General features: G+C 47.9%; 1 protein-coding gene across 1 annotated transcript in view; it reads right to left on the bottom strand.

The window, feature by feature from the left end:
- The window catches only part of LMX1A (LIM homeobox transcription factor 1 alpha), a 113,202-nt gene that overhangs the window by 27,524 nt on the left and 63,050 nt on the right, over nt 1–22,628 (bottom strand). The window contains exon 4 of the mRNA XM_030302662.2: nt 19,605–19,837. Coding sequence (XP_030158522.2) covers nt 19,605–19,837 — 233 coding nt within the window. The remainder of the gene's footprint in view (nt 1–19,604; nt 19,838–22,628) is intronic.

The raw sequence follows: 22,628 nt of genomic DNA, 5'->3' as shown, positions 1-22,628 counted from the left end.
AGCAAACTGTCTCACCCAAAATGTCAGTAGGGCTCACACTAAAGTATCCTGACTATGACCTTCTGAGAAAGCATTTACGATGGTGAACAGAAACCTCTGAGCTTATGCTCTGTTTCCATAATGATTCTCCTAATCTTACTATAATTATTTAATGTCAACAGCATAGAAGGGAGACAGCAAGAATGTCACTTGAGGCAATGCCTTAAGGAACACCCCCGCCCCTCCACCATTTGGTATCTAGATGATGATCTGAATCTTAACATTCTCCCATGAACTTCTCAAGTTTCATTTTTCCTGGTGCTGGAACCAGTCCTACGCACAAGGCAATAACTCCCTGCATGGGCTGACATAAAAGGAATCAACAGGTTTCCTGTTACCCTGTTACATTACTTACAAATCAGCACATAGGGCTCTGACAACTTCCAGCTGCCTCTTGGTAGAGAACATGCTGAGAAGGTAGCACCAAAGAAATAAAGAAGCCTGATGAACCTTTAGATTGATGACCTCACATTACAGGTGAGGAAACTGAGTTCCAGACAGGTGAAGGAGCTTGTCCAAAAACATACGCCTGGCATTAGCAGCTCCCAATCCAGGCTGCCAGCTTGTTGGCCCAGACTCCAGCGCCACACCAAGTGTCTGTCATAGGTGATGAGAGGGAAGAAATCCTCGACAGTGCTGATCAGACAGGTGAACATCTCACTGTATGTAAAACTTTACTGACTCACGGCCCAGAGAAGGAGCTATGCTTTTTCCCCACCTCTAACTACTTCGGTATTTCCTAAGAACAACATCCTTACACAACCACAGTACAACTGTCAACATTAAGAAATGATATCATTACAGTACAAATTTGGGTCTTTATTTTGCTAACTGTCCCTAGGGTATGCTTCTTGTGATCCAAGATCCAACCCAAGAACTCACACTGCAACTAGTTGTTGGGTCTCCATCTCCTCCAATCTGGCCAGTTCAACCTTTTCTTTTCACAGGCCCTCATGTTTGAAAAACACAGGCCAATTAGCTTGGACAACACCTACCAATTTGGGCTTGTCTGGTGTTTCCTCGTTATTAGTTTTAAGTTAAACATTTGAGGCAGGAACCACAGCTGTGAACAGGGGAAATTCTTGCTAACTCTATACATTCCATCTATGGGGTTAAATACCAAACTTCAATATTTGTTGATAAAACATTTTTTCCTAAAGCAAATTGTTTCATCTTTCTGGGTCACTAAGTAGAGTTTGTAGACACAGGTTTTTTTTTTATTTGTTTGGTTGGGGTTTTTTTGGTATGTTTCTTCATCTTCTAGTAAATCCTGAAGGTACTGTTTTAAACATAAGCAATTGCTTTATACAGCCACTCTGCAAAACACTTTAAGGATCCTGCAGAAAATAAATCTTTAACATCAGCTTATTGTCTGATTAATTCCTTCTTTATCCTAAAGGAGGACTTCAAACGACGTACTCTGCTTCATTGAGAGTTCTGGTTAGTTGGGTTCCATGAGCCTACATTTGATGCAAAATTAGAGATACTCTATCTGAATGATCCCTGTTCTCCTACTGAAACTAATCTAATAGCCATTTTCACCTGTTTTGAAAATCATAGATCCTAAAGCTTATAACTTGAGAATTCTAGCCGTCAAGATACTCTGATACAAGCTTCTCCCACTACTGGAAATTTGCCGACACAGACCATCCAAATGCATTGAGGGCATCACGCTGACCGAGGCCAGTATGTCATACGCATAGGACAAACACTCTCAAGAGGGATCTCACAGACAAGGAGAAAGAAAAACCTCCTTCTTCTGTCCTGCTGATCCTTGGGCACATCCAAGGTCAAAGAAAATGAACAGGGTAGCGGAAGGCTCTGTAAAGCCTGCCTCCCTGGACCACGGTGGAGGGAAGGTGGGGGATAGACTCCTGTGCCAGAGCAGCGAAGGGTCTCAGATGAGGGTGTAGAGAGGCCCACGGGAGCCTTGACATTCTGACAAAATGTGCTGCCCCGCCCTGAGACCTCCCCATTGGGAGTGACTGTGTCCGGGCTCAACGACTCAGAGTTCATCAGACAGAAGGAGGCATTTCCATGCGTTTTGTCAACCTAGGAAGAGCACCAGAAAAGGCCAGCGCATGGTTCTTCAGCCTCATGAAGGGAAAACCAGGTCTCCACGGGTCTCTCTTACGTAGAACACGGACTAGGCTTACGACAGCCCACAGAACCAGGAGACGCTAGCAAAGGAAGGAGGGGGTGGAGGGTGAACACTTCTCTGTGCTTTTTTTTCAGGGGAGGAGGTGGCTGGTGTCATTACCTCATCTCCTTTTGAGGAAGCCCTTCCTTCTGCCAAGGTGAGGAGCTTCCTAAGTTGCAGTTCATTGTTTACAAAGACAATAAGCACAACTCAAATAAACGGACTGCCCCCCACACATAATTCTAGACAAATTCTCCAGGAAAGTGCTAGAACCAATGTCACCTTCCCTTTGGCACGTTCCACCGTGCAGCGATTGTGTCTGGCGTCCTTTGTCCCTCCTTCAAGAACCTGAATTCCCTCTCGTCACACCCCAGCTGTCAGGTTAGGTAACACCAGCTGTGGTTCCCTACACCACTGTCAAGTGGCCCAACACACAGCTTCGCATCCATACGAAAAGGGCACTGTAGCGAGTCAGGAAGGTGTCCTTCGAGTGTCACGATGTCTTGGGCTTCCTCACTCTCCTTTGCCGGCGTACGAATCAGATGTCAGAAAGGACCAGCAGAAGCCCCTGGGGCTTATGTACAATGAAAAACCCTCTTTATTGAGCACTTACTTTGCGCCATGAACCTCGATAAAGACTTTACGTGTATTAGCCCATTACAAGCATCGCAACAGGCCATTTTGCAAGTGAGGGAAGGAAGGTCAAAATGCTTGCCCGAGGTCACCAGCCATCAGGTGGAAGAACAAGAAATTAAACCCACTGCCCATAACCCCCAAAGTCTGCGTTTTAAAACAATGTATTAACCGAATCACTGACTACTCCTGTCCTCATCAATTTCTCTCTTCCCTAAAATCATTTCACCACTTAACATGTACACCCATTCACTGTCGATTTATCCAAATAACGTATTGCCCACTGATAGGTTCAAAATTGTGTCAAAGTCCATCTGACTCCAGAGACAGTGTCTTTTGTATCATTGTGCTCTCTGGGTGAGCAGTCTGAGGCCGAGCACAGAGGACGGGCTCAAGTGTTGCCTGAATGAGTGACTTTGGAGGTGATGGTAATAAAGAGGGACTTGTAGAATAGGGGTGTCTGTATGTGTGTCCATCGGTTATTCCACAGAATCTGAGTTGAAAGGAATTATTTCAGAAACAGTTTTGTCCAAGACATATCTGATGCCGGTGTCCTTTCACATCGATCCACTCATAGTGTGGTTAGAGATACAGCGAAAATATGGACAGACGAAAGTCTAATCTAAGGCAATGGAATGGGGTAAAAGCCACATAATGTCATAGGATTATTCTAGAATGAAAAAAAAAAAGTTGGGAATCACTACATAAACACTTCAGGGCTAAATTAGGGCCTGGGTCCACACATTCCCTGGTGGAATCAGAACACTCGACAGCTGTCCCAGTATGGGATTTAGATCCGTTTCTGCAGACCATGGTCATCAACAAAGGCAGATGCCCACTGCCCATGCGTGGGCTATAGTCATTATGACTTGTATCTGATGAGCTCTATGGGCTGTTCATACTTCTCAAACTTTACAGATTTCTTTTTTTTTTTTTAATGTTTATTCATTTTTGAGAGAAAGAGAGAGACAGAGCGTGAATGGGAGAGGGGCAGAGAGAGAGAGAGAGAGAGGAAGACAGACTCCAAAGCAGACTCCAGGCTCCGAGCTGTCAGCACAGAGCCCAACATGGGGCTCGAACCCACGAGCTGTGAGATCATGACCTGAGCCACACAGGCGCCCCTCAAACTTTACAGACTTCTGCCTCCTATCCTCAGAGGGTCTGATCGAATAGGTCTGAGTAGGACCTAGGAATTCACATTTCTAACACATTTCCAGGAGACACTGATGCTGTTGATCCTGGGATACTCTTAGAGAGTCACTGCCCTACTTGATGTTTGTTATTCTTGTTTCATTTATTTGCTTTCCCATAACCACGTGAACTCTGATGACTACATCAGTGAAGACGTTGGGGAGAAACCACCTAGTATTAAACCCTCTGTTTTTCTGTGATTCTCAAGTCCCTGTCTGACCTCCCTGTCGAACCCAAGACCGATGGGTTCAACTTCCCACCAGACATCCACATTGTCCGCCAAAAACTCCAAACTCAACATGCCCCCCCCCCACCGCCCACCGCATCCATTATCTAGATCTCTCTTTTCTGAGCCTCTATCTCTGCTTGTGCTATATCACCATTCATACAGGTTAGAAAGCCCCAAGTCACCTTGACTTCTACTTTTCTTCCTGTATGCAACATCATTTAATTCTAGAACTTAAGCCCCCCCAGTGGCAGATGCCTGGCATATTTTGTTCACCACTGTAACCCCAGCACTTAGAACGATGCTGGGAATGATGTAGGAATGGAGTCAGTAAATGAAGGAACGAATTCTCCGAAGCCCCTCCTTAATCTGTGCCTGAGTTCAACCTTCGTGTCTCCATGGAACACGGCAGCAGCCCCCTGCCCAGACGCCCCCATCTGCAAGGTCACCCCGACTCTGCTCTACCCGCATTCCTTCTCTGTCAGAAGCACAAATTGAGAAGCTTCACGACCGTGTTTACAAACGTCTGATCAGACTCCCTTTAACCATCAGAATACATCCAAGTAAGACATGCCAAACCCTTTACACACTGGCGTCAATCTTGCCATTTGCACCAGCACCGGGATCTCAGGCCCCCAGAGGAACCATACATTCCAGCCCCTCATCCCACGCAGAGATACAACCCTACACCTGTATCCCTGCACCCACAAAGCTGTGCCATTCTTTCTAACAACCTACTCATCTGCCTTTCATTGTCTGAAAATGACCTCTTCGGCCAAGACCCAGCAGCAATGTCACATTCGTTGTGAAGTACTTTCCCATCTAGTCCCCTGACTCCTCTGCCCCCATATACAGACACACACCCCAAAGGGAATTACTGATCCCATAGCTGGGATCCTAGCACCTTGTCGTCCCTGAAACATACGTGCAGATTATATTTTGCTGTAATTATTTTGTTACAGGAGATTCTTCTCCACCGAGGGACCCGAGTGTTTGTAACCCAGAGGTCTGTTTCCCTTCCTGCCGTACTCACTAGTATCTAACCCAGTGTGACAGGCCCTCAAACGTCTGAGCTCGCCTCGGTTTAATTCAGTTAGCATCAATCAGACAGTAAGGAATAAACCAACAGCCGTGGCCTTAGCGGGACTAATTCTCTGAGGTCTTCGCCAGCCAGGCCAAACTAAAAACTAAAGTAATTACTTGGGCAGATAATTCATGAAAGAAGGAAGAGCATTTGCATTTGAATGATCTGGCCAGGATTTTCTGCTTGTTGATGTTTCTGGAATTTTTCACATAATGCCTTCAATTCTTTGATTCTTTCATGGTGTAGAGAGTAGGCCAGAAAGTTAATCTGTCAATCACTCTCCCATCTGAAACCGGGCAACCTTCAACCAGTTTTGCCGAAAAAGAAAAAAAAAAAAAAATTCAATAGGAACCAAGTTTTAGAATGCCTCATGCAGAGTTTGCAGGGTTTGCAAGGTTCAGACTCCGCACCCTGGAGAACTCCTGAACGCTGGGCTAGGAGCTCCTGGAGGTCTCTTCCCGCCGTTCAAATAGCCTCACATCTGGCTACCATGTATTCGTGCCCTTAGAATCCTCACCGGTGGGGCAAGACAGACAGACAGGCAGGCAGGCGGGAGAATGCAGCGATCGCCGGCGCACAGCGTGCCCAGAGTCTCTCAAGCAAAACCCTAACGGGACTCAGGGGCACCAAGAGCCAGAAGGAAAGCACAGTGCAGGTGGCACGCATGTCTGTGTGTCTGTCTGTGAGCGCAGGTGCAGAGCTGCAGGAACGGGAGCGAGGAGACGGTAATCTCAGCCCTCCCCCAATCTACAACATGGCCCTCCCTTTTAAAACACACACGAGGGAGCGCGCAGGCACACGCGCACACACACACACGCACACACATGCACAAGCACACAAATCCCCAGCACCTGCTTCGGAAGCCCTGTCTCCGCGGCTGGCCCGGAGGCACGGCTCCACCAGAAACGACGGGCGGATTTACCGTGGCATTACTTTTAATTAAGTCCGCGGCGCGGGCAGGGGGGGCGGGGGGGGGGCGCGGGGTGGGCCCTAATCCCGGGGCCCCGCCTGACGTCACCTGGGAACGGGCGGCGCGGGCGGCGGGGACCGCGGCGACCTCGCCGCGACCCGGGCCGCGCCTCCGCCCGCGCGGGGCTTTGCTCCGCGGGAATTAAGGGAAGGAGAAATGTTAGTACACTTTTAATTGGAAACCGAGTTCTTCTTTCAGGGCGGCTTGTTTACTCAGGATCGGGCATTAGAACTCAGGGGAGGCTCTAATTGAAGTGACGGCTTTGGAGATTATGGGGAACATATGGCCCCACCGCCGGGCTCTTTAGCTGCATTTTCTCATCAAACTGCCCGGCCGGGTGTGCGGCGGCGCCCGCCCTCGTCCATCTCCAAAGGGCCTTTGATGAGCGGGCGGGCTGCGCGGTGACTGCGGCCCAGGCTGTGCCCAGGACTCCTGGCACCGAGTGCCCAACGCGGGCTCCCGCGCGCGCCCCCGGAACAAAAGCAGTCAGACTACTGGGCACCTCGCTGGGCTGTAATTCAGGCTGTTGGGAGCTAAGGGCGGGAGGGAGTCGCCAGGGCAACAGGGCGGATTCGACTCCTGCCTCCCTGGCCCGGCCGAACCCATGCACCGAAGGGAAACGGGAGGAAACTCGGGGGTCGTGGGGCAGAATTCCATTTCTCCCCATCTACCGATCATCAACCCACCCAGCCACCATCTTTCTATGCACCTCGGCAGGCTCCATCCAGCACAGACCACCATCAGGTGATCCCACCCCCACCCCCCACCAGATTCTCTCCGTATCTAGAGCTGCCGCTTAACTGAATACAATACGCATAGTTAAGTTGGGATTTCCGTTAAGCAATAATTTCATGTTGCATGGTTTATCTAAAATTCAAATTCAGCTGGCTTTTGGCTTGCTAAATCTCGCAGCCCTGCTCACTCTAAGGGAACAGCTGCCTTTCGTTTTAATTCCAGAGCCTCTCTGCTTCCGCCATGGGGGGAAAAAACCCTGATTGAGTTGCCCCAACCAACTCTGTCCCCCTGAGCTTCACCTTCTGCAAAGGCAAAAGTAGAATTAAGTCTCGCGGGGTGACTACTTTGAAGAGTAACTCTCAACTGAGCATAGAATGTGATCGATCTATTTGGTTATTGACCGTCTCCCTCCCCCAGGATAGAAGATTCATGAGAGCAGAGCTCATCCCTGCACCTAGAGCAGGCCTGGCTCCAAAGATAGTCCACGCTCCAAAGACTCACCCATTAGCCAGATCTCATGCACTTCTATATGACCCCCTGTGCCCCAAACCCAATCCTTACCCAATGCAGATGCTGACCAAATGCCTATGCATGGAACAGATGGTGAGTTGGTTCAAGCCACTATTTACCACCCTTACAGATCCCTAAGAAATTCCTGGACACTTACCTTGAATACCAGCAGGGTCCACTGACCCCATCTCGTAATGCATGCACATGAACTCGAATTCCTGCTCGGAATCACCAAGAAAAAGCCAGCATGCCCCTGGGTCCCGGCATGCAAACCTGGGCGTGGACCACTAGGAATCCAAATGGTTCTCAAATCACATGGTTTTCCATACACTTTTACAGCACCGAATACCAACGTGCTCAGAAGAAGCTATAGCCTGGTTTGCCACCAAACCTTAGTCAACTAGGGTTTCTCTTAGGGCTGATGCCATGGCACACGTGGTTCCTTCTTCTGCTTGTTACATGGTCTAAAACATCTTCAGATCCATCGTGAAATCTCTGGGTTGGAAATCTAAAAGTTGACGGGCTTGGCTGGAATGTCATTGCAAGAAAACCAGTATCTTCCTTGCATTTGCCTCCTCCCCCACCCCTATCTTTTTTTTTTTTAACGTTTATTTATTTGTGAGACAGAGAGAGACAGAGCATGAACAGGGGAGGGGCAGAGAGAGAGGGAGACACAGAATCTGAAACAGGCTCCAGGCTCTGAGCCATCAGCACAGAGCCCGACGCGGGGCTTGAACTCACGGACCGTGAGATCATGACCTGGGCTGAAGTCGGACGCATAACCGACCAAGCCACCTAGGCGCCCCTACTACACAATAGTAAAGGACATGGAGTTTCTGGTCATTTAGCTCAGGTAGGAGAAGGTCAAAGTCTTAGGCTGAGTCTCCAGGGCCAGAGACTTCACTCCTAATGTTCACCAGGCACACTGCAAAGTCTTGCCATTGTACTCCAAAAGGATCCAATAGAAGGACGGATAGATAGAGGCACAATGTCAACACTATCACTGGAAAAACAAATCTGAGTGCATTTCTCCTGAGAGCGGGGTCATAACAGATGGCAGGACATGGCAGACCAGCGAAGCCGATTAGAAGTTTTGATATTTACTGATTTACTCCCCTGTTGTACTTTTATTCATTGAATTAATGAGGACTGTGGGTGGCACAGCTGATACCTCTCATCTGGACCAAAAGGTCAATTTGTTTTCCTAGAACCATCAGATAGCTGCAGAGCAGAAGAGAAGTTTGATGAGTAATTGTAAAAACCAAAACAAAACCAATTGTGTGTGTGTGCGCGTGTGTGTGTGTGCGCGTGCGTGCGTGTGTGCATTTTTAAGGTATTTCCGTATTTACATGCCATGCTGTCTTTGGATCCTTCAAAGCCTACGTCCTTATAGGAGATGCCCATGAGAAGTATAGTGATCGTGATTAACTATTAAGGAGGGTCCAGAGTTAGAACAGAAGGTGAACTGTTGACTGATTTGAAAGGGAGTGTAAACTTAGTTCGAATCACCTTGTTTTCATTGCTTTAATTATACGTGAAAAGGTTCTTCAGTTGGGGTCTGTCAGGTAGTAAGTCCCACCAAGTACCTGGAGCATTGCCATAGGCGGCCAGGGAGAGCTGTCAGTGAAACATGAGAACAAAACGTGAGGTCTCTTAAAATAGACCTCACATTTTTATCAAGTGGACAGCACAGCATAGTGCTTAATGATGCAGGTTCTGGAGCTGGACTGCCCTAGTGTGAATTCTGTCTCGTTCTGTTACTAGCTATAGGACCTTAAGCAAATTACTAATTTTTCCATGGTCACCTTCCTCAGCTGCACCATGGGAATAATCATAACATGGCCTCCCACATCAGCTTGATTTGAGGTTAAGTTAGTTCATTTATGTAAAGTGCCTAAAGCAATGCTTTGTGCAGAGCAAGGGCTCAATAATTATTAACATCATCATCATGCAAAAATCACAACGATCGATTGTCCATTTGATATTTTTTTCTTACAGGGGTTGTGTAAGAGAAATAAATGCACACAGCACACTATGGGAGCTGAAATATACTCTGAAGCAATTGCACTCATTTTAAATTATGATTTCTACCAAAATAAGGACCCCAAATTAAATTACAGTTGATGGAAAAGAGATAATGCATTGTCTGAGTTTGTACATTGCCTGTAACTTTTCAAGCATGAAAGATAAACTCTACTCAACTCACAATTATAGCAGAGGCTGAGTATCAAGTGTCCTGACTTGGTAATTGGTAGAATTAAGTTCTTATTCTGGCTTATCCCTGACTCAAGTATCCTGTGTCCTTACTTCTCCATCTATAATATGAAGACAAAACAAATACACTGGAAGACAAAGGTTCAGAAAAGAAAAGAAGCAATGAGTCCCAGACTGAAGGCAACAAATAATTCTGATAGTCAATTTCATGGCTGTGATACTAACAAGAGACAAAATTTGATTCTAAAAACAACTTAAAGGGCTCAGGCAATTACAACTTTCTCTTGTCTGCTATCCAGAGATGCCAGATTAAGAAATCAGAAAATGTCCACGAAGACTTTTGTTAGTCATGATCTAGGTTTTTCACGTCCCCTTCATAATGCTAACAACAGTGAAAGCAGGTAATAGTTACTTCATGTCTACTCTGTGCAGGGCACTGTGCCAAGTCTTTGGGGCCAGATGATCTCCTCGGTGTCTAGTCTTATTTTCAGCACCTAACACAGATGAGTAGATATAGAAGATTAAAACAGAGGGGCGCCTGGGTGGCTCAGTCAGTTAAGAGTCCAACTTTGGCTCAGGTCATGATCTCGCAGTTTGCGAGTTTGAGCCCCGCGTCAGGCTCTGTGCTGACAGCTCGGAGCCTGGAGCCTGCTTCGGATTCTGTGTCTCCCTCTCTCTCTGCCCTACCCCCACTGGTGCTCTGTCTCTCTGTCTCTCAAACATGAATAAATGTAAAAAAACAAACAAACAAAACAAGATTAAAACAGAGCTATTGGCTTGAAATTTGAAGAATTCATACCAATCCCAAAACCTGGGGATAGGTTTCTAAGTAATTGCCCTTAGAAGCAGTATTTTTTGAACTTTGGGCCATGATTCAATGGTGGGTTATGACATTAATAAAGATAAGACTATAATTAAAAAATAAAGAGAATAGAAAATATCACGTCAATGTGTTGAAACGTGATTTCATACACACACGCACAAAATGTGTATAACAGGTCATGATAAAAATATGTATATATTTTACCAATCTGTAGCTAGAATTTTCTGGAAAATGCTATTTAGAGGAGTCTTCTGAAAACACTGCTTTAGAGGAAAACATAAAATATGATTGAAATATTTTTTAACAACTATACTATTTATCAGAGTATTTTAATACCTGAGTAAGGTTTTTCTTGCTGTTTTTTAAAGGCTCACCCCTTTGTTTCTTAAAGGAAAGAACAACAAAACCAATCTCCAGGCTCTCCCTTTCCCAGCTCTCAGCCTCCTTCTATCACTTTATATCTGGGCCTCCCTGCTCCCCAGGCATTAGGAGGTTGGCTTTGGGACATTTCCCCGACTTGCGTTGTTCCGTGTTCTCGAACTCCTCTGCCCTTCTTTTCCTGCAACTAAAACACAGCATTTAGCAGAGATCCCGAGACAGTGTAGGCATCTATAAGAAATATCTGTTGGATTAAAGGTTGATAAGGTGACTGCCTGGAAGGACATAAACAGATGACAGTGTGTCACAGAGCAACCACAGCAGGCCTATTCACGAACAGGTAACTGTCAGGTTCAAAGGTCCTTCGTGGAATCCAAGACTAGCGCTGCAGATGCGAAGAACAATCCATTCCCAAAGCAATTCATTTGAAGACAGGAGACACGCCACCACCCTCGGACCAAGAGGCATGGAGAGAGCCACCCCCCAGGATAGCCACGTTCCAGAATACGTCACGTTCAGGAATAAGAAGATACTTGGGCGCCCAAAAGAGCTCAGAGCAGAATCACTCTAAACCTCAGTTCCCCAGTCTATAAAAGAACAGTAGCTGAGTTCAACACATGCTTCCTATTCTTGCTTGAAATCCCTATGAAATCCCAGAGGTGACTGCAAGATGGTTTCCTCCTGGCCTGCACTGACTTTCCAAGATGCAGAACTACCTGTAATTTTCAGAGACTGGGGAGCACCTCTGAGACCTGCAGGCCAATGGGGTAACTCAGTCCATCTCCAGCCCGTACATCCTAGCCACGCAAAATGACAGACAGACTCTCTGTATGCCCTGACATGGCCCCAGGTCAGCTCTCCAGAAGCATCCAAAACAGAACAGCAAAGACAGAAGACGAGACTTTTGTAAATGATGGATCTTTGATGAAAAATAAGCATATGAGCCATGAGCTACCAAACCCTTGAGCCAGGAGACAATAACATGCCTGCCATATACTAAACATGGACCAAGTTTCAGGCCCTTGACCACTTTTCACTGATTCAGAAAGAGAATCCCAGACAGGGGAAGTAATTTCCCCAAGCTCGCACTGCTGTGAGTATGGGACAAGACTCAAATGCAGACCTAACTTTAGACCCAAGCCCTGTGCACTACTATAAGGAAAATGACACTCCCTCATACCTCCTGCTCACTTTTTCTTTCAATCTTGCATCCTGAAATTCATGACTATGAACTGACAGGGATAATCCTATAGGACAGTCAGGCATTTTTCCAAACTTGTCAGGTAACCACTTCCTCTCTACGTCCCAAGATACGTTGGAACCAAGATAGGCTCATTAGTTCTGTAGTGAATTTTTTTTTTACAGTTTATTTATTTATTTTGAGAGAGGGAGAGAGAGAGAAAGTGGGGGAGGGACAAAGAGAAAGGGAGAAAGAGAATCCCAAGCAGGCTCCACACTGGCAGCACAGAGACCTATATGGGGCTCAAACTCACAAACCTTGAGATCACGACCTAAGCTGAAACCAAGAGTCAGACGCTTAACCAACTGCACCACCCAGGCCCCCCTATAATGAATTTAAAAAAAAATTCCAAGGTTGTGGAAGGAAATTAAAACAAATATCTAAACCTGACTCAGAAAGGAAGGAAAAAGAGATGTATTGCACAATTAGAGTAACAAGAGAAGCATCTAGACTTCCTAAAGTGGCAATAACCCACATCCTAAGGAAAATTGAGACAGAAGGACCCCCAAACTTCAGTATGTGTCAGGAATCTGCATTCCAGCTCCTAGTAAGAGTCATATTGGAGACTGGTGCTTCTCTGCTAAGGACCTCAGAGGCTAGTAAGAACAGGACAAAGTTCATTTATTCACACAATAAGCAAACATTTACTGAGCACCTGCTGCATGCCGGGCACTTTGCTGGGGCCAGGGGAGTGTAGACCATGAGGTAAGAAGGGGTAGAAGTCTTCCCAAGCAGTGCGTACTACTGGGTAAACAGAGGCCATGGAATTGCTGTATTTATTTGAAATCTAAAACCTCCTTTGCAGAAAGGCATCCTCATGACGGGGATCTTGGCCCAGACTTCCTTTGGGAAAATCCCTCTACAAAAGCAGAGCATGGAAGAGAGCCCTGCCTTACCCTGCTGATGGTTTCAACTCTCAGAAAAGGAGGAATGCAGGGCCAGCTACTGTTGGACTTTAGTTCTGATCGAGGAAGTGTTGGTAAGCCAAGAGGAATTAATGGTTTGAACTCTGAAGAACCTAACAGCCAAGGAATCAATTCTGGGCATAATCTAAGATGCATGCTTAGGGGTGCCTGGGTGGCTCCGTCGGTTAAGTGACTTTGGCTCAGGTCACGATCTCGCGGTTCCTGAGTTCGAGCCCCGCGTCAGGCTCTGTGCTGACAGCTCAGAGCCTGGAGCCTGCTTCGGATTCTGTATCTCCCTCCCTCTCTGCCCCTCCCCTGCTCACACCCTGTCTCTCTCTCTCAAAAATAAATAAACATTAAAAAAATGTTAATGCACACTGCTCTTCAGGAAAGAAAGCCTTAAAATGGTAAACAAGTCACAGAACGGACAAGCAAAAAACACAGTTTGAGTCGATGGTGAGGGCTGATAAAAAGAAATGAAACATAAAGATATTGTCAGAGGGAGGGGCAAGAAATAAAATTCTGATTAGACATCAGTGATCCCAAAAATGGAAAAAAAAAAAAAAAAAGGAAAGGCAATATAACATAAAAATGATATAAATCTAAACACAACCTGGTAACCTGGATTGAATATGGATTGAAATGGATAAAGACATTAGTGGAAGATCTAGTGAAATCAAATAATAGCTTTAGTTTATATAGTTTAGTTAATAGTACTATACCTAGGTTAATTTCTTAGTTCACATGATACACGTATCAAAATGTACACATAAATGTGAAATGTTAACATTCAGGGAAGCCATATGAAGGCTATATGGGAACTTCTGTCTTATTTTGCAATTGTTCTAGAAATCTAAAATTTTATTGCAAAATTAAAAAAATTAACATTTATTTTGAGAGAGAGAGAGAGAGATCAAGTTGGGGGGAGGGGCAAAAAGAGAGGGAGAGGAGAGAGAATCCCAAGCAGGCTCCAGCATGGAGCTTAGCGTGTCAGCTCAGAACCGGACACAGGGTTCGAACTCCTGAACCATGAGATCGTGACCTGAGCTGAAATCGAGAGTCAGATGCTTAACCAACAGAGCCACCCAGGAGCCCCATCAAAATAAAAAGGTTTTAAAAACTGCTGCACAAGTCACTCTCAGATGACCTCTGATGCTGAAACCTGAAGGTAAGAGGGGGTAGATAACTAAGAAATGAAACATGGACCAGCCAGGAGCCATGGTTGCCTACAGGCAGCCCCCAAGCCCCCACCACGGTCAAAAAAGGCCAATGAAACCACGGGCCACATCAGTAGAACGAATGTGACACCCATGACAAATAGTAATAACAACACTGTGCTACTTCGGACCACATGTGGAAGATTTCATCCCCTTCTGGGTGGTACATTCTAGAAAGACTGCATATTTTTAGAGAGAACAGTCTCTTCTAAGTGAGAGTTGGAAGAATGGGAAAGAACGAGACAGAGAAAAGAGATCTTGGACCCTGGGAGTGTGAGGCTCTCCATATGCAACTCAAAGGACTGTCCTATGTCAGGGACACTGGCTGATTTTGTTCCTACAAATTCCATTTTTCTTCTTGGGAGCTTGCTTCCAGGCCCCTGGCAAAGCTGGACCAGGGTAAAAGAAGCTTTTCTGGCCACACTAGAAAAGAGATCCAGCAGCTAAGTATCTCCAAATTTGGTGTTCCTTTTGGCTGTAAATATGTCGCATGCTCTTGTGTAAGTCAGAACAGTCAGCATCATAAAACCATAGATTCTAGAACCCTAGATTTAAATAGCCCTAGAGGTCACTGGCCTCATCTTCCGCCCACTGCAATTAAAATGTTGAGACACAAGTCTTTTTCACTTCTCATAAAGGGTCTGGTCGGTACCCCTGCTGGACACCAGAATCTGTCATTTCGCCCCCACGTAATGGGCAGAACTCTCCTGTTATCCCTTAGCCTTACTTTCCCAAAGCGAAATGCACTGCGTTTCTTTAGCTATCTATTGTTTAACAAGCCCATCGCTGTCCTCCAGACCCTCTCTGGGTTGTCAGTGACGTCCTAAAACGCATCACTTAAAATTAGACCAAATACACTAAATGTGCCCTAAGGAATGCAGAGCTGGAGCTACTATTACGTTAGGGACATGGTAGGTCCATTAAGACAGCATCCCTGGGGGCTCCCGTCCACTTTACGGCCAAGTAAACCCCATGTGGGATTCCATCAAAACAGGCGCCACGCCATACAATTACCAGTGAATTGTGGAACCCAATAGTTAAATTTCATCTTGCCCACTTTGTGCTGTTCTGTGAGCTCGTCAAAATCTTTTTGACCGTTGAGAGTGTCAGCTGCCACGCCGGCCTTCCCGGCCAGCTTTGTGTCATCTGCAGATCAAAAAAACCTGCTCTCTGCGTCTTCATCCAAGTCATTGATAAAAACGTTAAAGACGACAGCCATTTGATCATTCCCTGGACAAATATTTACCAGGCACCTACAGTATGGGGAGCGCTCGGGATAGAAATGAGAGGAGGAATTGCATTTGGACCGTGACACCTCCTAAAAATGGCTTGGTCTCTCTAAACCCCCTAATGCAAGGCGGACTTCTTTCCCTGAAATGTAATTCAGCTCCTTAGGGACTTACTGACCACTCACTCTTCCGTTGGCCCCACCCTACACTTTGTTTGGGGAACAAAGGAAGTTATACGTACCATCCTGTTGCTCAGAAGCTTGTCCTGTTAGCGAGGCAGGATCTGGCACACAAAACACTTTGTTTTCAATTTTTTTTTTAACGTCTATTTATTTTTGAGAGGCAGAGAGAGATAGGGCACAAGCAAGGGAGAAGCAGAGAGAGAGAGAGACACAGAATCCGAAGCGGGCTCCAGGCTCCGAGCTGTCAGCACAGAGCCCGATGCGGGGCTCGAACCGACGGACCATGAGATCATGACTTGAGCCGAAGTCGGACGCTCAACCGACTGAGCCACCCAGGCACTCCTTTGTGACGCTTTGTGACGTAAGACAGGTAATGTTTATATAATTGACAAGATGAATGCTACAGAAAATACAGAAGCTGGATTCCGACTGCGACTTTGTCATTTTGCTTATAGCAGCAAAACAATGATTTTTCAAGTTGAAAGGGACGGAAGTCCTCTAAAACCACTCTCCTCCCCCACCACAACGATACTCGTTTCAACAAGTGGGAGTCCTTGAGTAGCCCTGCTCTTTGTTAGCTCTAATAATTGCAATGACACCCTAACAGTCCCAACGTGGAGTCCAAATCCCTTGCCTTTACCTTTGCATCTATAACGTAAGTGCTCAATGCTTTTGTTAAATAATTAACAAAGTGAATTCTCTGCTCTCTGAAGTTAGAAATGGGTCTGATCCACCCATTTGAGGGCAGCAGCTATGCCTTTATGTAGTCTTTACTTTTCTAATTTCTTCACCTGCTGTGGTTTTGAGATCACCCCACCCCCACATCATTCTTACCATTCACATTAGGACTCCTTCCCCAGCATAAGGCAAACACTCAGCCTACATCTACTGAATGAATCTGTACACAGATCAACCAGAAAGCTCTACTTTGTCATTATCAGCCTCAAAAGAAAATGCTCAGAACTGAACGCATGGCTGAGAGTGGGGTCAGAAAAGTGGGTGTCTTGTAGTTCCCATGCTCTGGAAGTTATACTTCTTTTTTTTTTTTTTATGTTTATTTATTTTTGACAGAGAGAGAGACAGAGCGTGAGCGGGAGAGTGGCAGAGAGAGAGGAAGACACAGAATCTGAAACAGGCTCCAGGCTCTGAGCTGTCAGCACCAGAGCCCGACGTGGGGCTCGAGCTCACAGACCGCGAGATCATGACCTGCGCCGAAGTCGGACGCTCAACCGACTGAGCCACCCAGGCGCCCCTGGAAGTTATACTTCTATTAACGCTGCTCAGACCCAGCTTCTTTTTTTTTTTTTTTTTTTTGTCTCCGCGTGGGGAGTGGGGTGGGGACACGATACCTTAATGCCTCGTACTAAGTCTGGAGCCAATTAAAATCTGTGAGTCTTTAACACAGGGGCCAACTGGATAAATTCATCGTCAAGCCCCACGTACCAAGAAAGGCTCGACCACAGCATTTCTTTCCATGTGAGAAAGAATGGTATGTCCCTTTGGATGTGCCTATCTTTATGAAGTCATGCTGGCATTTTGATCACCATGGCACCTAAGCCCTTTGGGAATTTGAAGATTTTGCAATATTCCGGGAAGGAGGCCTAAGTGGGTGGGCCACAGCAAGACTCCTAAGGGGTAATACCGGGTGAGCTGACCTTTGTATACCGAGTGGAGGCCACGAAGCTTGGTTTAGAATGGGCCCAATTAGCCCAGAGGAGATACTCATTATGTCAGTGGCAGTGTTCCTGAGAAGGAATTGCTTTCAAATGAAAACAAATCCAGGAAAACTTAAGACTGGCAAGCCCAGTAGGAGTGGGGATGTCCTAGTGTTGGCTTACTTAAGGCTGCCAGCAGAGCCAGGCGAGAAGAACCAACTGGAAGGTGCAGGAAGCAAACACACTGCTATGAAGAGCCCAGGCCGGCGGGCGTTCACTAAGGACCAGCATTTACCGCACAGCAGGCTTTTAGTGTGCATGAACTGTCAGTTAGCCATGATTATCACTTTACAGCTGTGGAAACTGAGGCTTAGAGAGGTTCAGAAAGTTGTCCCAAGTCACATCGCTATCCGTGGTGCGGCCAGGGTGAGGCCCCCACCCGTCCCCACACCCCGTGGACTCAAGCGTCTTGCCACAGTGCTTTTGTTTCATGAGTTTATTCCTTCCCTCACAAAGATCTCGATCGAGCACCCTCAGTGTTCCGGGCCTGTGCTAAGCCCTGGGGACACGGTGGTAAAAAGAGACACATGCTGTCCCTCCTGGGGCTTAGCACTTGGCAAGAACAACAAACAGCCAGACAGGCAACTGCAATAAAGTGGGTCCGTGGCCCCGTAGGAGAAGTTAAGGGTAAACTCACCCGCACGAGGGATTAAGAGTCTTCCTCGGTGAAAGAGCCCCGAGACGGAAGCTGAAAGAATGTGCCAGCAAGACCCCAAAGTGCGGGAGAGAGGCAGAGAGGGAATGAAAATTCAAGGTGTGGGGGTGAGTGCTGGAGACACTGATGTGCTGGAATCCAGCAAAGTCCAGATGAAGAGTGGGAGGTCTCAGAGGCCCCCTGAGAGCCTGAAGAGGTGCATGATGTGAGGTCACAGCCCTGCTGAGGGGACTGGAATTGCACTGGGATCAGCGATAGCAAGACGGCAAGAAGTTAGTAAGGCCGTGCAGCTCTCGTAGATTTGGAGGGGTCGGTGGCGGGGGGGGGGGGGGGGGGGGGGGGAAGAGACAAATGCCGCCCTGGGGGAACACGTGCTCAGCCTTGACACTTTTAGTTCAATCTCTCTGGCCTCCCGAAACCTGCTGTATACAATCTCGGGACCTCTCCAACCCTCTCCCCGACCCCTGCAACACACACACACACACACACACACACACCCTTCCAAGGCAGGAAGGGTGGGGGTTGTCGTGGTACAGATATTTTCTAGTTCCTTTCTCTGTGTGACCCACGGAGCCTCAGACAGATTCCAGCTTTCCCACTTGACAGATGAGGAAACAGAGGCTTAGAGCAGCTCAGTGATTATGGTAGACTGCATTACTGGTTCCAACTCATCACACCCTGGAACAGTATCACATAACTATACCTGCGGAGGGATCTGAGGTGCATGTAGTGTACTTCTCCTCCCCTGGACTTCGGGCTTGAGCCTTTTAAGTTTTTAAAAGTGTTTTATTTATTTGAGAGAGACAGAGACAGCATGAGCAGGGGAGAGGCAGAGACAGAGAGAATCCCAAGCAGGCTACACACTGCCAGCTGCGGAGCCCGATGCGGGATTCAAACCCACAAACTGTGACCTCAGCTGAAACGAAGGGTCAGACGCTTAACCGGCTGAGCCACCCGGGCGCCCTTGGGCTTAAGCTTTTAATTTGCTTTAGCCCGTGAACCATTAGCAGATATGGTATGAACGGAGGCCGGAAAGGCACAGGTAGGGTCGGGCGTGCCCCCTGGCACTTTTGTCATTGGCAAGAGAAGACCACGCCCTGGACCTGCCGCTTCTCAAGCCTGGAGCCTGGCGTGAATCACGCAGAGCGTACTCGAGCCTGGTCTGCGGCCTAGAGCTGAGCTCAGCAGATCCCAGGTGAGCTGCAGACCCTCAGCCTGAAGCAGAGTCACTGCCGTTAGCCGAGAGGCTTGGGAACGCGTGAGTAAGCGTTTACAGCGGTGACGCGTGGAATCTGGGGGTAATTTGTTACACGGCATCGCCACGGCAACTCCTGACCAGTAAGAGATCACGCCAACCTTACAAAGGTACTGCCTGTGATGCACAGAGCTGCTTTGCCGTGGAGCTGGGCTGCCCCGGTGGCTGGTCCTCTAGGGCAAAAGCAACGCAGACCAGACCGTCAGCCCACCCCGCTGCCCCCCGCGTCCCGCATCCCCACCCACCGCCCGCGCTGCACTCACCTGAGTCTGACGCCGCTGGGCTCACCAGGCTCAGTAGCTCCCGCTCCTTCTCATAGTCCCCTTTGCAGAGCAGCTGCCCCTCCTTCAGGACAAACTCATCGCCCTTCTGGAGCTGCCGCTCACAGACACAGCAGCAGAAGCAGCTCAGGTGGTACACGCTCTTCTGGGCCCGCATGACGAACTCATTGGGCGCGATGGCCTCGAAGCAGCCCCCACATTTGACAGCAAACAGCCTGGCAGCAGGGGAGAAAGGGAAGCAGGGTCTTTGAGAAAGGTCGGATCGGGGCCAGCTGGCCTCAGGTCAACAGCACCCGAGACTCCAAGCCCCGGGGTGAGGATGTTTGGGAACGAAATATACTTGAAATCCAGATGCTGGGTTCCCGGAGGAGGCCGAACCAAGGGATTCGGGTGAGTGACGCACAGAGGCTTACAAAACGCAGGGGCAGAGGCGCTGGGAACAGTCTGAGCTAATGCCCAGGGTGTAACTGGGGTCATCTAGGACATGGTCCTCCCAGAGGGTGGTCTACACACAGCGCCAGGCAGCTGCCCAGAATCCCCGGGGAGTAATCCAAATGTCCGGGCCCGCTCCCATCAGTGCGCAAAAGGGGGAGCCCCAGAACGTGAATCTGTAGCAAGCCGGCCAGGGCGTGCCAACGCGTCATCTGGTTTCGGAGGGATAAACTGCACCCCGGCTTCCCAGCGTGGCGTTGGGTGAACGCAGCTCTCTCTCAGGCCTTCGTTCTTATTTCATTTCAGTTAATTTCAACAAGCCACAGAAGGGGGTGTCTGTCTATGCCGAACCAAAGCAGTAGGGACTAGTGACGTGAGATGAATAAAAGAAAATCCCTTTCAGAAATGAGCGCAGGCTAACGGAAGAGACAGGACACATCTAAATGATGGCGGCAGGACACGGAGGAGGAAACAAGAACGATCCGATGGGGGGGGGGGGCGCCTAGAGTCAGCTGCCTGTTATCATGAGGTCAGTGCATCTTGGTGAAAGGAAAGACAGGAAGGCTGTCAGGCTGACGGCCTAAAGGGGTGGGGAGGAGGGGACCCCCTGTGTGAAGGTCTGAAGTCGCAACAGTGCCCGGGTGTGCTCCAGCGGGCTGGAGGTGGGGCGCCTCAAGAGTTGGGGGACAGGTGGGGCCAGTCGTGACCGCTCACACGCTCAGGCTGAACAGCGTGTGGCAAGCAGTGGAGAGTCCCTGAGCAATTTTTAACATGGTAAGAACCCTGTTTAGGAGAAGCAACTCTTTGTAGTACGAAGGGTAGAGCAGAGACAGGGGTCACTGATACGGCAGCAGCAGGGAACCAGAGAGGAGGGGACCAGAACCCACAATCTGGAGACGGGGAAGCTCCCGGGCTCCTGGTGGGCAGAGCTGGAGGAGGATGATGATGATGATGATGACGATGATGTCTCCACTCCTACAAACACACCGTGCCTGATTCGCTTCTGGGCGTATTTACACCATTTACACCAATCCACCCTCCCGCAAAGCCCGCCCTTCTCTGTTTGGTCTAACTGAATCCAACCCGCCCTCAGGACAAGGCACCAACCACCGTCTTGGGTCCAGCCAGCCTCCCCTGCCTCAATGTGAAGGAACTGCCTCTCCTTTGAACACCCTGCCATGAACAGTCTGAGCAGGTCACTCAGTTGTTTCCTGGAGATGTTTCAAGACACAAAAAGCAGCAAGATTCACCGGGCTGGATCCACGAGCTACGCTTACAACCGTCAGCACAACTATGGGCAGGCCATTCCCCCCACCTTTGCACTCTTTTCCTGGCTGTCGTTAAGGAGTTAGGCCAATTCCTTCCAGCTCCAAAAGTCTGCCGGGGATTGCTTCCTACTGCTAACTTGAAACATCTTAATCTTGCCTTATCATTGAGATTTTCCTATGTTTATAACTTCTCCTGCCAACAGCCTGTAGTTGAAGAACAAGGCCTATGGAATATAGCCCACAACCTCTTGCACATGCTGGAGACTCCATAAGAGTGATCTGACCCACGGATCTAACTTGTTCTCCTAAAACGACCTGTGCAAAGAGCCTCCCGTAGGGACTGCCACACGGCGGGTCCCAATAAAAGCCACTTGTTTCTTCGTCCCCCCACCCCAGGCCAGTAACAGTTCAGGGCAGTCTGGGACAGACTAAAATTTACAGCGGATCTATTTCTTCTTCTCTTTTTTTAAAACTGCCTCATGATGACGTAATTGCCTTCATCGACGCCTTTGGCATAAGCACAGAGATGATAGGCCCTGAAAACATCTCAGGGATTGATGCATTATACCACTCACTTTTGTATCTCCAAAATAAAGTGGTTTTGTTTTTTAAGTACTAGCACAACAGGGAGAAAAGAATCTCTCTCCAAACCGATCTCTCTGTTTGTCCTCACATCCAGCGAGGTCAACGGACACCGACAGTTCAGATGGCGTAGGGCGGGGATGGTGGCAGGAAGACGAAATGGCCAGAGGGCATAAAAACTCCAAGACCCCCCCCCCCCCCCGTGAAGACAAGACACAATGGACTCAGAGCACATCCAGGTGGCCGAGGCCACCGTGTTCTGCTAACAGGCCTCATGCCGGCAGCAACTGAGGAAGCAGAAGTAACTGAAGGGCATTTTTCTATAGACAGGCCGACCACCAAAATGGCTTCAGTGTGGCCAATCCCAACACAAAAGCTCTTTCCCACATTCACTTACTCATTCAGTCTTTTCTTTTTTTTTCCCATTCATTCCAAAAGTTCATTCAGATATTCATTTACAGTCTGCTCTTCTTTTCACTCCCTCATTCAGAAGTACCTACCGTGCACTAACACCATCCGCTGTCTGTCTTAACTGGGAGGGGAAGAAACCACCACCCGGGCAGCACTCGTGTGTGTAAACAAGTCTACACGGAGTGTCTGTTAGGTGTGGGTCACCGTTGTCGGCACAAAATTATACAAGGTCCTCAACCCCGTGGAGCACAGCAAACAAACAAACAAGAATCAAATAATGTCTACCCATAGAGAATTACCTGTGGGAAACAGA

This window comes from Lynx canadensis, chromosome F1 (genome assembly GCF_007474595.2).
Source record: "Lynx canadensis isolate LIC74 chromosome F1, mLynCan4.pri.v2, whole genome shotgun sequence".
In the NCBI taxonomy this organism is placed as follows: Eukaryota; Metazoa; Chordata; class Mammalia; order Carnivora; family Felidae; genus Lynx; species Lynx canadensis.
This window is presented reverse-complemented; position numbering and strand designations above follow the sequence as displayed.